Genomic DNA, 14,893 nt, shown 5'->3' on the forward strand with positions numbered 1-14,893 from the left:
CATAATGTAATACAGTACTTTATCCTTCCCTTCATATCAAATAATGAAAATCAAAAACCCACTCCACACCCCATACAATCATTTGTTATACAGAGAAAAATGATAACTATTCATCATAATACTCTATTAATGTCCCCCACACATCCTTAAATTTATTAAAACATCCTTTTTGAACTGCTAATGCTCTTTCCATTTTATACAAGTGCTTAATAAGCGACGCAGCACAAAGAAGGCCGTGAAGCAGCCTGTTTAGAGTGCTGCCAATGCTGCTATTTGGAGGGAGGTATCTCAGTCTCATGGTGAGAGAATCGGCAGGGTTCTGCTGCGTGGGGGGGAATGGGAGGGAGGGAGGAAGGGATAGAAAGATGCTGCTCAAGGGTTCTGCATGGGGAGATGGGAGGGAGGGAGGGATAGAAAGATGCTGCAGAGGGAATGCACAAGGGGATGGGTGAGAGGGGAGGAAAGATGCTGCACATGTGGGGGAGAGAAAGGAAAGAGGATGGATTGGGGTAGAGGAGAGGAAAGGAGAGATGATAATTGTACATGGAAAAAGATAAGACATCCCTGAAAATAAGCCCTAGTGCATTTTTTGGACCCCAAATTAATAAGACACTGTCTTATTTTCAGGGAAACACAGTATTTGGTATCTACTCTTTGCATTGTTGTGAATTTACAAGGCCTCTTTTTTTGGACCTCATTTAGATGGACAAGAGCAAGGATGGTTGCAGCAAATGGATTAATGTTGATTCTTGTACTAGTGTATGCTGCAACTTAATTTTGGTTTTAGAGAGGATAGTGAGACAAACTGCAGGTGACATTTGCACCCAGGGATTTGGTTTGCATACCAAAATATTTGTATTTAGCTGAATAGTGATTTAAATACAAATAATCCAGTGCTCTACTGTGCTAAATCCTACTGAAATAAACACTTGAACTGTTGTCTCATTGCTGCTTTTATAGTAAAGCTTGATGCCCATTATTCGTATTCCAGTGCAATAGAAATGGTATGCTGAACCTTAGGGTATTCTGTACATTATTACGATCATACTGCAGAAAGATGTCAATCACAATTTTTGAAACCACCTCCTTCTCCCAGGAATCTGCTGCCCCTTCAGTTTCTCTTTCTGAAGGCAAGCATGAAAGGTGTCTTCTGATCTTTCGTTTATTTTGTGACTGAGTTTCGTCTATCGGACCATCTCTTTGTCCTCGCCAGAGTCAACCTGAGGCAGACCAGCCTCCAAGGCTATTGTTTTCCTGTGGATTCGGACAGCGATCGCCTCCATCTACATTGTCGGCGGCAAACAAGTACTAGTGTCATTGAAAGCACATTCAATCAAAGGAGTTACTGCCTCTTGGTTGGCATCGAGGGCGATGTGTTCAGAGGAGATATGTCGATCTGTGACATGGTCTTCCCTACACACTTTAACTAAATTCTATAGGGTGGATGTGGCAGCACACAAGGATTCTGCTTTGGGATCCTTGGAACTGAAAGCAGGCTTCTCTCCCACACCTGAGACTTCAGGGACTGCTTAGGTGTATCCCTGAAGTTCAGCATACAATTCCTATTGCATTGGAAAAAGATTAGGTTCTTACCTAGATAATGTTTTTCAATAGATAGGAATGTTTTGCTGACACCCCCCGACCCCCGATAATTTCTGATGTGCTTGTTTCTACCTGATGCTTCATGGTTCTCTTCATAGCTAAGACTTCTCTGCCAGTCAGACTGTGGGTTCAAAATCGGTTTGTAAATAGAATTTCAATAGATAATTGAGCTCCACTCAAGCTGTTACTTTTATTTGATGTGTTTTACTGTTCAGTGGCAATGTTCATTAATTTATGTATTATAGTTTCATTATTGACTGTTATAACATTATACTGTATGAGCAGATCAGAACCTTGGTTTCGGGGAGTTCCCCATTTCTCTTCTGTATTTTACTCTAGAGCCCTTACATGCTTTGGAATGAACTGAAGGGAGCAGCAGACTTCTAAGAGAAGGAGGAGATTTTGAAAGATACGATTGACGTCTTTCTGCAGTAAGCTTGTGAGAATGGACAGAGTACCTGTAAGGTTCAGCATACTATTCCTATCTACTGGAAAAGATATTATCAAGGTAAGAACCTAACCTCTGTTTTTCTAGTTCAATAGGTGTGTCATTCTGGACAGGGTATTCTTCCCATGCTCGTGAGCTGTGCAGAAGAAATAAATTCCAGGTTTTCAACTCCTCCAGAGGACTCTGCTGCCCCTTCAATTTTTCTTCTGCACGTGACTCAAAGTGTCTTTCTGCTGTGCTCTGTATATTTCTTTATTATTTTGGGTATTGGGGGGGGAATCGGTGTACCAGAGCACCCCAGTGCTAGGGAAAGCTCTGCCTGCATGGAGAAGGAACAGATGGGTCTGCAGCTGGCAGGATAATCCCTAGAGGACCAGTTTGGCCAGCCTGCAGAAAATTTTGTGGAGCTTGGGGTCCAGATCACTTGTTGCTTAGCTCGCCTACTGAATTGTAGGGGCTTGAATGCAGACTGTTGGGTATCTGCAAGGGGCTCTTCAGGGTGCCGGTTGCAATTTTGCCTCTGTTCTCCTCCCCCCTTCCCTTCCCTTTCGCATTCACAATTCTATGAGGGTTGAAGATCAGTCTGATTTTAGTACAACTGGCAACCCAAAGATCTCAGCATTTGGAGGACTTGCTGATGAGGCAGGGATTCTTCTCCCAGATCCAGTTGTTTCTTAGAGTTGAAGCGGGCTGCAGCACCTTCAGAACACAGGTCAAATTGAGTAAGGCTATGCCTATGGGCAAAATTGAGTAAGGCTATGCCTAAGGGCAAAATTGAGAAATGGGGGAGGATCTGAAAAACCTATTTTTGAAGGTTTCTGCCACATCCTGTAGGGTTCCCTACCTCCTAAAATCCAGTTTTCTGAGTATTTTTTTATTTTTAGTTAAGTCATTTTTGAGCTGTATTTTTGTGCTAAAATGCTGCAGCGGCCATCTTGGATTTCCCAATTTTATTTTATTTTTCAAAGTTCTTCAGATCCTTCACCTTATTTTGTCTCAAAACTGCCAGGGATAGAGTCCTCAGGTTTTTACCTCTAAATCATGCCAGATGTGCACTGCATGGATGCTGGAAGAGTGCCCTTGTGCCACAGGCTGCACAGTATGTGAAGGGGAGGTAGGAGCATCTGTCTTGGTTTCCCCTTTGGTCTCTATGGCTGAAGAACTTTTTTTTGGGGGGGGGCCTATCTACCGGAAGAAAATCCCTCCTGGAGCTCTGGAACTGTGGCATACCTAAGCGTAAGAGTGTGGAAGCTGCAGGGCCAAAGAGACATAAGGTGGGGTACCTAAAGGGGACTCAGTGATGCCTAATAAAACCTTTTCTCCTGAGTTTGTTAATTTGATATGGAGCACTTATTTGGGTAGCTGAGTTCTGTCTGGCAGCGAGCCAGGGGTTGCACATGGGGGCTTGGGCTTCTAGGGTGCATCAGGATCCTGTGGACCTTTTTGACAGGGCCTCAGATGGTGAGGGTGTATGCCTTTGCTGTCACAGAGCAAGTCTTCCCTTTTGGGCGAAATAGGGTCACAAACGGGAGCAAGTATACAGGAAGCAGTGGTGGACTGCGACCAAGGGAAGGATCCCAGAGTATGTCAGCTGTTCAAGCCTTTAGCGCTATTGGAGCTCATTACTGACTCCCTGTGGGACTTACAGATAGATTCCCAGCAAGCCCCTTCCACTCAGTGTTCTATCCTGAGCAGAGTGAGAGTGTAACCTCCATTTTTTTCCTAGCATTCTAATATGAGTGTTTTAGTCATGGGGCACTGGAATGCTCCTAAGGGCTCTTAAGGTAGCCAAGACCATGATTTTAGACTGTGTCCTATGGCACAGGAGTGTCAACAGATGTTAACTCAACCTAAGGTAGATTCCTCAGTTGCTCAGGTAACTAAGTGCCCCTCCCTGCCAAGTGAGCAGCTGAGCCTTAAAACATAGTCTCTCCATGGGTGGAAGCTCAGGTGATTTTGCCTGGGGAAATTTGTAGGGCAGCGACCAGGTCCACTGTGCACACATTCTGCAAGTTCTTGTTTTAAATTCTTTATTTATATATTTCAACATTTGACAAACTAATCAGTCAAAAGAAGAAAAAATACATTGCCAACAGAAATATCATAGCAAGTATAACAATATCTTGCTTAAGTTAATAAAGGAAAATGTACCACGACATGTATCACTAGTCCACAATAGTAGAGACAGAGCTGCAAATAGACTAAAATATTTAACTAAATACTCGTAGAAAAAGAAAATAAAGATGTGGCACCAAGACATATCCTCACTGAGCTAATATTAGGGACTGACAGGTCTCGCGTAGTAGAAATAGATTGTGCTTTGGCTGAAATAAATTTTGACAACTGGTGTGGCTCATAAAAAAACATATCTATTCTCTTGATAAACCATAACACATTTACAGGGGTATTTCAAAATGAATGTTGTGCCTAACTGAGGGATTGAGGGGTACAGATAGGAGTAGAGGTAGGTAATAGGGATAGGATTGGAGGCAGTTACAAAATTAGTCAGGGACACTGTTCAGGCAATTAGGCCTGATGGGCAGCCGCGAGAGCGGACCGCTAGGCAGGATGGACCTCTGGTCTGCCTCAGCGGAGGCAACTTCTTAAGTTCTTATTTTCTTCTTCTGGGTGGAACCTGATACGTCAGGATACATTCTTACTACATTTGACATGGATGTGGTAGTACAGGAGGACACTGCCTTTGGGTCCTCAGTGTTAACGAGTAGATACAGAGGTCCCACCCTAGATTTTTGAGCCGACTTTTGTACGTCCCTACTGTCCAGAATGACACACCTATTGCACTAGAAAAAAAGATTAGGTTCTTAACCTTGCTAATATCTTTTCTAGTAGTAAGGTGCCATTCAGGAACTTCGCCCTGTCTATTTACTCTGCCTGCCTACAAGCAATCAGGAAATTTGAGTCAAAACTGAAATTTTGATGTCAGTCAGACCTCAAGGGCATTAAGAATAATCTATTGCTATAACACATTGAGGGAATGTTTGATCTCAAATGTTTCTGATTTGGTATCGTTATTTCGATGTCTTGATTATTCAATTAAAATGTTTAACATGTTTGTTATATTTTCAGAGCCGAGCAGATTTGTAGTTTGGGGTGTCTTCCCATACCCCTCCTCCTGTGTTCCTATATAGGGCTGTTGCCTTTTTTCGTATAAACTGAAGGCAGTAGCGCCCTCTGGAGAAGGAGTTGAAAACCTGGAGTGGATTCCTTCTGCATGACTTGCGAGCATAGGGAGAATACCTTATTGCCCAGAATGACATACCTATCTACTAGCAAAGATATTAGCAAGGTTTCTTTTTTTAAATGTGGTACCTTAAACACAGGGGTTGCAAAACATTTTCCCTTTCACTTTTAGAAGTAGCAGACTAGACTGCTAGACAGCTAACTCGTGACTAACCATCTCTGCTCATCGTAATAAGTATAGCCTTCTTTCTTCAGTCATATCTGAATCTTGTTTAGAGATTTAAGAATGGTGTATGTTGTGACAATTTTTAGGTTACAAGAGCATTTTCTTTCTCAAAAACACCAAAGAGAGCACTGCAACGAGCTTTACTGGGACACAGTACACCAGAAGGAAGGAGTCCAAGCTCAAGTAGTGAAAATCTTCTTGTCAGCCGTATGACCAGTGCATCATCGTTAGCAGTAAGTATAAACTGAGCTAATTTGAAATTGTGTACTGTAATCCACCAAGTGAGAAATGTGTTCAAGTGACTGTTGAAGCAGGAATTTGAAGACTGCTTTACTGCATTGTTTTCACTCACACATGGATAATGGTAATCTAGCAGTATTATAAGAGAACATTGCAGCATTTTAGTTGACAGAAACACATTTGAGGTTAGCCTCGTGTTTGTTGAACAAGTTCAGCTGTTGTAATTCTTAAATTTTGAAGAGAATAACTGAATTATACAGAATTTAAGCTTGTCCATTTTGTATCCTAGAACAGTGTTTTCCATGTCGAGTATCTTCCCGTCAGGATTTCAGGATATCCATGTTTTGAAGGAAAAATTTTCATACCTGATGATTTTCTTTCCTTTAGTCATAGCAGATGAATCCAGAGACGAGTGGGTTGTCTATCCACTAGCAGGCAGAGATAGAGCACTAAGCTGAGCTCTGTTATATATATCGGATGATCTGCTCATTGGTAATCCAGTATTCCTTGTAACAAAGTAGTAGGATCAGCTGGACAAGCCAATCAGCCAAGAATTCTCTCCTCACACTTTTATGCTACAGCGAACAACCAAGCTCACAACAAGCAGAGCAGATGACCAACTTATACAACGTAAAGCTGAAACATACAGGGCGGGACTCTGAATTCATCTGTTGTGACTAAAGGAAAGAAAATTCAGGTATGAAACACAATTTTTCTTTTTCATCAGCAGCAGATGAATCCAGAGACAAGTAGGATGTAATAAAGCAGTCCTCAGTAGTGTGAGCCTGCCGGTGCCGGGCTTTGTAACTGGCCACGACCAGGGCTCAGCAACGACCGATTTTAACGTGCCTTCAAAGGATGTTGAAGGTCCTGCTGGTACTTATAGGTAAAATAAAGACAAATATCAGGGACAATAAAGTTTTTCAATAAACTTGAGTCCAACTTTATTTCCTACGTGGCAAACTGCCACAGTTCAGGCTTTTAGCTCAAAACATGAACAGAAAATTTGGGCCTGCAAAAACACAGCCCACACCTTTCTTGCAGGTAAGAGTCCAAATGATTCTAGTGTAGCATTGCCCTGTCAGTCCCAGAGTCAAAAGGGCAAAATAAGGCTACAAAAACTACCCAGCCTTTATACTGGTTCTTCACTAGGTTTTTAAACAGTCTAGAACATGCTGCCTAGGCCTGGACTTTAACAGGCCTTCCCCAGCCAACTTAACAAACAGCTGGTGGGGGAGGGGAGTAGCAGAATCCACTTAATTAAAGCTTGCCAAAAATTGGCCCCACAATCCCACCCTGAGGATCTTACGTGGATTCTCCCCCACTACTACCCCTTTCACACGGTCAGCAACAAAGTCCCATCCAAACAGCAAAAAGGCAAAAAGTAAAAATGCCAAGAAAAAAAAACCACACTACATTCAATGTCCCAAAAATCAGGAACACCTACAGCGCACAGCTCACTTGGTCCCAGACTTGTGCTTCCAGGCAGTTCAAAACGAAAAACCCCAAAATTCAAAACATAGAAAAAAGGTCAAGCGATTTCACTTAGCTTTCCTCCATGCCTATGTCTTCCGGTTCCATGGCAGTATCCATAAACTCCATGGCAACTGGGCTAGCTGTCTGGCTGGCTTCAGGGACAGGAGCTGCCTCCAACATTTCAATGTCCTGGCCTTGTGTAGAGTCAGGAGCCCAGTCCTGCGAGCCTCCTTCCTGGGCTGACCCAGGGTAGACTGAATTGTTCTTTCTCAACTCAGCTTCTAAAGCCCTGAGCTGGACACACCCTAACCTGTGAGGGGGAAGGGCAAAATGCTGTTTCTGCTGAGTTTTCTGTTGAGCCTTAATTGGACCCAGCAGTTGTGCATTACCTGAGCTAGGAGCCTGCCTCCTAGGCTGTCCCTTTTTGCAAGGCACCTCCTGCTGTCCCAATATTCCTCCCCTCCCCAGGGTTCTGGATCATGCTGGTTCAATTTGAACTTAGAACCTCCTTGCGAGGAGAAGAACCTGTTACACTGATCAGCCCTTTTAAGGGTAAGGCCTGGGTTTTGAGGAGATTTATCTGGCACAAGCTTAGCCTTAAGACTGGGGTTGTGACAGTAGGGCGGGATATAGAATAGAGCATAAGGAAGCGGTCCGCAATTCCTGATGATTGAAGGAAGAACCAAATTAGGACCGCTTGTTTTTCTCCAAGAGCAAGAACTGCTACTGCTCCACCCTAAGTGCAAAACTAAAGCCTGATTGGAGCGGAATCCGAACCACTAGAGTACCTAGAAGAGAGAGTGCTCAATGACAGAAAGGACAAGTATTACCCATGCCCTAGGCCAGGGATGTCAAAGTCCCTCCTTGAGGGACGCAATCCAGTCAGGTTTTCAGGATTTCCCCAATGAATATGCATGATATTATTTGCATGCACTGCTTTCATTGTATACTAATACATCTCATGCATATTCATTGGGGAAATCCTGAAAACCTGACTGGATTGTGGCCCTCGAGGAGGGACTTTGACATCCCTGCCCTAGGCAGACTTCAGAAAATAAGATACGTCCTCACCCTGGAGGGGTGGAACTAGGCTATGGAACACACCTGACCACCAGGAAAGAGCTGCTTCACAGTTGATGGAGAATGCACACCTGAGAGATGGCCGAAGGCAGTTCAAGGGAAGCACTCAACACCAGGCCCGGAGCTGTGCCCAGCAGCCAGTGACTGATCGGTCAAGGCAAAGTCCAGAGACAGCACTTGTGGTATAGTTTTTCAAATCCCTTGACTGAGTTCTAAATATGGCAAAAGTTACCTGTTCCCATCCCAGGGCATGGGCTCGGTTTGACACCCTCCAGGGGCTAGTGTTTCTAATCAAGGAGAGGGCCAATATTTAGCAGTTTTTCCAAATGCTTCCAACAGCCTGGCTCAGCTGTCAATTTAGGGTGATTTAGTATACAAATATTGTATCTTACCAGCAATGCAATTCACTATCTCGTTTTTGGCTTCATATATTGGATAAAATTAATATTTGAAAGACTTAACTACCACTTTAGTTATAGATTTCATGTGTTCATTTGAATACATGAAAATATGCAGCATAAATTACTTGTGTTGGCTGTCAACAAATCCATTTGGAAAACAGGCATAAGACCATGAATTGCCCAGTTATATATACCGTATTTTTCGCTCCCTAAGAAGCGCCTGACCATAAGATGCACCCTATATTTAGAGGAGGAAAACAAGAAAAAAAATATTCTGAGCCAAATGGTGTACTAATACAGTGTTCTTCAACCACCGATCCGCAGAAATTGCCTGCCGGTCCACAGGGCCGGCACGTGCATCGGACCCCAGACAGTGCTCTTCAGCCACCAGTCCACGGTGTGATCAATGCCTCGGTGTGGCTGGCTCCCTCTTCCTCAGTGTTGCAGTGCACAAAGCAGTGGGTAGAGGCTCCTACGCGTGTCCTGTGTCAGAAAACAAGGCACAGCATGGAGGGAGGGAGAAAACAGTAGGGGGAATGATTTTATTTTTTAATTTAATGATTGATTTACATCTGCTCTCTGTTCAGGAAGAAATGCATTGGTTTCTTTTCCTCTGGATGCAGAGTCTTGCATCTTGTACTGCATGCAGAGTCTTGCATCTTCGGGTTCGTTTGTATATATTAGTACTGTGTAGTTTTTTTGTCCCTTATTTGCATGGGGTTAACTGTGTTCTGGTAGGAATGAATATTGAGAAGCATACAGTCTGCTTTGTATAGTTTAATTTTGTGGTTACTATTATGTGTTAATACAATTATATTGTGTGTGTGTGTGTGTGTATACATATATATGAAAAATGAATGTGAAAAATGGTGTTAGTACTGTTATGGGGGCTGGGGCGGGGATTGGGTGAAGATGGGCGGGGTCTGGCCCACGACTTAACCCAGTGTTCTTCAACCGCTGATATACAAAATAATTATTTTATTTCCGCCGGTCCATAGGTTTCAAAGTTTGAAGAACACTGTACTAATATATTTGACAAAATATACCAGACTCTGCACCCAGCCCCCTCACTTCTTGCCAGGCTCTGTAAAAGAATACTTGAGTAGATACATGGAGCACACAGCCCAGACTTTTAAAAAATCTGTCCCCCATTTATCCCTATATATGCCAGCTCAGCGCAAGAAACACTCACCAATATCAGGGTTGAAGGGTTGCCTCCTCTAGCCAGTGCCATCAATATACCTGTAATTGTCCTCCCTTAATTCCTTTCTGGGCCCTGAGTGCCTCACCCTCACCATCACCTTGTACTCAAGCCTAACTGTCCTTTCTGGTTTGAATCCCCTTCGTTGTCAAATCCAGAACTAAGGAGACAGAGAGGAATGACCCACGAATAATCAGTGGTTTACATATTACCAGTATATGCAAATATTTTCCACGGTCCCATCTGCCACTTGTTGCCACGCAAAGCTTTGCCCTGGCAGGTGGCTGCGAGCTGCCTCCCGCACAACCTGCACATATGTATGTGCTGCTGACACGGGGTTCATTGTGATGTCGCGGCGGAGCGTGCCCTGATTGGCCAGCGACCAGCTGTGACGTGCTGCTAATGTTTACCAGTGCCGTACGGCTCCTCGGTGCCTACCCCTGGCTTCCGCATCTCCCCCGGATTCCGACTACATGGGGCCAGGACAGCTGCCATCGCTAGATCGCCCACCAGAAGCAGGCTGGGGCCAACTCTGGTGCAAACTGGAGTCTACTCTGGACAAAGAGTCGCAGGAAAGTGGGAGGGGGTAAAAATGTTTTATTTTTGCTCCATAAGTCGCACAGATATTCCCACCCACTTTTGGGGGGAAGTGTTCATCTTATGGAATGAAAAATACAGTATATATATCCATCCAAAATGCTAATATAAAACTGCTGGAGAAGTTGCCTATAAATTGTTCTTCCTCTTTGTGGTTCCAATAGGTTGTAGAATGTTGATTCTTTTGCTTAAAAGGATTTTTTTAAAACTACATTTGAGCAGAGAAACGGAAAAGCTAATATGTTTTGAACCTGCCTTGAAATTTGAAAGCTTAGTACTATTTAGTACTGAATGAATCTGTTATGGTTTCTGTCATGTGTAACTTCAGTGGAATGCGATTTCATGTTTCTATACAAGACTACTTCCAAGTAATTTTAAAATGTTTTTCCTCATTCCCTTCCTGTTCATAGATTTCACGATCCAATTCTACCTTCAGCATAAATGAATCTGCCAGACATGCTAGTGTTCAGCGCTCAAACTCCCTTGATGGGAGTTCCTCAAGCCCTAGGTCTCGGACTACCCTCTGCCCAGGTTCCCCAAGTACTCCATTGTTACGTTCTTTTAAAGCCGTAACTAGCCCTAAGAAATTAATTCCTAATAGTCCGCTGTTGTCCAAATCGCCCACAATCTCAGTCACTGCGGCTTCTGAACACATGGACGAAAAGGAGCCGAGCTCTGGTAGCTCTCGCAGCAAGGAAAAGGAAACCTCTCCTTAGTGTCCTCATTGCCAGAGAAGTGAGATTAATGTTTCTTCTTGGCTGAACTCATGGGTATGCTGGCTAAAAATTCTGTTCACAACATGCTGTTCCTGTATGGTTACATTCTTTTCTTTATTAAAGTGCTGCTTTAGTTATTCCAGGTAACGTTCATATTTCTTTTAGACGCACATCACCAATTTGGGTGTTAGTTCTTTCTTTCCAAGCTGATAACGAGCAGACACTTATTTTTAGTTTTGCTTAATTGCCAAATTGATAAGGATGAAGTTGAATTCTGCGGTTTACACTTCTGTAAACCGAGAGGCCTAAAAGTCTTGGTTACTAGGAAGAGGATCAAGTATTTTAGTGTCTGCTTGTTAGATGAGTGTTACTAATTTTGATTCTGGTTTATTTTTCACACCAGCTGTATGATTTTGTTGCTGTGTTCTAGATGTTGTTTTTTTTCCAAATAATGAGAAATTCATAGAATGCTTTCTTCATGACATTTTAAGAAGGATGGTTTTCAGCTTAAGTTGCCTCCTTTAATTTACCTGGTGAGTTTTATAGCCAGATAAATTGCAAGATACTTAGACCTGCTTAGACTAAATAGCATGCAGGTAATCTAAAACATAACAATGGGGGGAGAAACTTTGTTTGAGGTGGAGCTTGGACTAAGACTAAAACATCCTTAACTTGAAAGACAAATTATGTAACATAGATTTTAAAGTGTATAATTAAAGTACTGTACTTATCACTACTCCTACCTTTGTTTCTGGCAATTTTTCCAAACTTAAGACTTTGCCTGTCCAGAACATTTCAGGGCAATATTTTGCATGAAATTGTTGTTTGGAGTAAAGGTACAATGTCTATGCATTACATATATAATTGGTCTTCTGTGAGATTTGATCCCCATAATGATATTTACTGAAGTATTACTACCCATATGGAAAGCCAAAGGCATAATTTGTTCTTTAGAAACCAGAATATTTTTTCTTGACTGAGTTGGTTAGGCTTTGAAAGAGTATATATAGGGGATGGGGATGCATTGCATTTCATAAGAAGTTAGGATAGATTGGATGTTGATGTATACAAACTTTTTTTATATACTTTTTCATTGAGTGTAGAAATATCTGGGAAGCCAGATCACTTGATGTCTAAAATCCCAGAAGAGAAAAAACTTAAGGAGCAAAACTAAAAAGTAAAATAAAGTAAGAAACACTTTTTTTCCCCATAAAAATTACCTGGAAGGTGCATGCCAAATATGCACTCCTAAAAAAAATTGCTTTAAAAACATTTATTGATATTTTTGAGGAAAAGCTTGGAAAGAATGATCTGTGGTTACTAAATGCAGAAGATGCACATACAGGATAAATTTGTGTGCTTCCTTATGAATTACTGGGTTCATTGACATTATTCAAGGTGGTGGTGGGAATACATTCATTCTTACTCAAAGGAAGAGTATCGCCTTTAATAGTGTATGGTCTAGTTATATTATGTTAACAATAATCACAGCTTTAATTAATTATATTGAATATTAAATATTTATGTGAAAAACTCAGGCCCTGAACCCGTGAAATAGTGTAACAACACCAACTGAGGTTCAATAGGGGACCATCATAGTTTTCACTGTCCCCATATACAATCCAAACAATTTGAAACAATAAATACAACAAAGTACTTATCTGAATCAGATGGTATTCCGCTGATATAGAGCCTCAGAGGATTTAAAGTGACAAGTGCAGTTAAAAAACAAATCCTATGTTGATTGAAGAAAAATTCACTCTAATGACCCTGTCCCCCCGACTCCCCCCGATATTTCACATAAATATTTAATATTCAATATAATTAATTAAAGCTGTGATTGTTAACATTTGTTACGTTATTATCACAGAAGAATACAAATTTTCTCTCCATTATTGGCTAGTTATATTATGAACACAATTTAGCTGTTTTAAGACGAGGCTGACATTTTTGTTTTGCATGCTTTGGGTAGCTTATCTTAACACTGACTTTTTGTTCTTTGACAGGGTATCCCATCACCTTCACTGGTCAGCCTTCCGTACATGTTTGAAAGGAAATATCACACTTTCAGTCGGTCTACAACCCACTTAATATGAAGGTGTTTACTTCCAACAGAACCTGTGTGTGATCTAAATGACGATTACTGACAAGTGACTGTACTTTATACTTCATATGGTACTCACTACTTGCACTTGATTAGGAAATTCAGGACATGTATATCTCGCAGTATTTCATCTTTATCTAGTATTAGTACAGATCTTACTAGTTTTAACAGGAAAGTGGCATATTTGGCTTGGAGTAAAATCAACTTTTCTGACCCCCCAACAGCATGCTGTTAAAAGATCTGTGAAACATTTTGAACAGTGTTTAAATCTGACAGTAGTATCAGAATTAAGTTTAGCTGCTTGTGGTCACTTGTCATAATTATACAACTCTGGAATGTTATAACAAACTAATTGGATTGGTGGCTTGTGGGTTTTGTTTTTTGTTTTTTTTTTCCTGAAATGGTTTTTCTATGTTCCCTGAAAGTTGGGTTTTCAGGATTTACTCAATTAATTTGCATGAGATCTATTTATATTCATTGGGGAAATCCTGAAAACTCACCTTGGTTGTGACCCTCAGGCTGAGTTTGGACACCCCAACTCTAGAGGATTACACAAGAACTTGTAGAAACAAAGGTTTTCCTTTGACCCATTTTTTAAATATGTAAAAATTTTAGGGCCGTACTAAATATTTGGCCTCCTAGTACCCAAATGCATTTTGTATTTAGTCAAATACAAATAGTGTATTCAGGATTTTAGGGGTCTGACTATTCAGTACAGCCCTAGAGTAAATATATGCTTCTGCATGAAATATCAAAATGTACTAGATTTAGCTCTGGAGCAAATTTTGCTATTGCAGAGCAGAAATGTATTCTGCACTGAGCTTACGCAGACTTTTTTTTTTGTCTTGCATACGATACTGTTATTTGTAGAGTTGTGGGTGTGACTGACGTGTTGGACAAGTTGCTCTTTTATATATATATATATATATATCATAGAAATTATTGATCATGACATTTGTAGCTTTCATTTTGTGTAGATAAGACACAAAGCTGCTCTTTATTCTTCAAAAGACATTACAGCTATTGCAGGTCAAATGAAAGAACCTTAATTGTGTGTGATTGTGATGTCCAGTTGAAATTTGTGTATTTATAGAGTGCACAGTTTCCCTGTGTTTGCTGTATTTTCAAACACTACATATGTTTTTGGTTTAGTCTGCTGCTTTTGTCCTGTTTTTAAATTTATTGTCAAGTGTGTGGTGTTTAGTCCACGTTGGAGAATGACACGGGGACAAATTTTTCCCAGTCCCAGCAAGAACTCGCCCGTCCCGTCCCCATGAGTTTTGTCGCTGCCCCTGCTCCATCCTTGTAAGCTCTGCCTTAACCACACAAGCCTCGAACACATGATTTTAAAGTGTTTGAGACTTGTGCAGATGAGGACAGAGCTTGCAGGAATGGGGCAGTGACAGGAAAATGAGTTCCCACGGAGACGGGGGAAAAACTTGTCCCCGTGTCATTCACTAGTCCATGTTTGATTCTGCACTTTGTCATATTGTATACATGTTTTGTTAGATTATTTTAAATTTTGTATCTCTTCTGTCAGAATAATAGTTTTGTAATGGAAAAATTCATTCCTTGTGAAAATATGTGAAATTGCTTTGTTT

The 14,893-nt window shown here is 41.4% G+C and overlaps 1 protein-coding gene across 9 annotated transcripts in view; it reads left to right on the forward strand.

The window, feature by feature from the left end:
* Window positions 1-14,628, forward strand: part of ECT2 (epithelial cell transforming 2) — a 103,532-nt gene extending 88,904 nt beyond the window's left edge. For 5 of the 9 annotated variants that reach the window (XR_004540687.1, XR_004540686.1, XR_004540690.1 and 2 more), the window contains 3 exons: window positions 5,564-5,710; window positions 10,883-11,331; window positions 13,195-14,628. Coding sequence is in view for 3 of the 9 variants with exons in the window: in XM_033959290.1 (XP_033815181.1) it covers window positions 5,564-5,710; window positions 10,883-11,188 (453 nt within the window). In the remaining 6 variants the exon portion in view is untranslated. The remainder of the gene's footprint in view (window positions 1-5,563; window positions 5,711-10,882; window positions 11,332-13,194) is intronic. The other 4 variants (XM_033959292.1, XM_033959293.1, XR_004540689.1 and 1 more) reach the window with 3 other exon arrangements.
* Window positions 14,629-14,893: the final 265 nt, after the last annotated feature.

This window comes from Geotrypetes seraphini, chromosome 9 (genome assembly GCF_902459505.1).
Source record: "Geotrypetes seraphini chromosome 9, aGeoSer1.1, whole genome shotgun sequence".
NCBI lineage: Eukaryota > Metazoa > Chordata > Amphibia > Gymnophiona > Dermophiidae > Geotrypetes > Geotrypetes seraphini.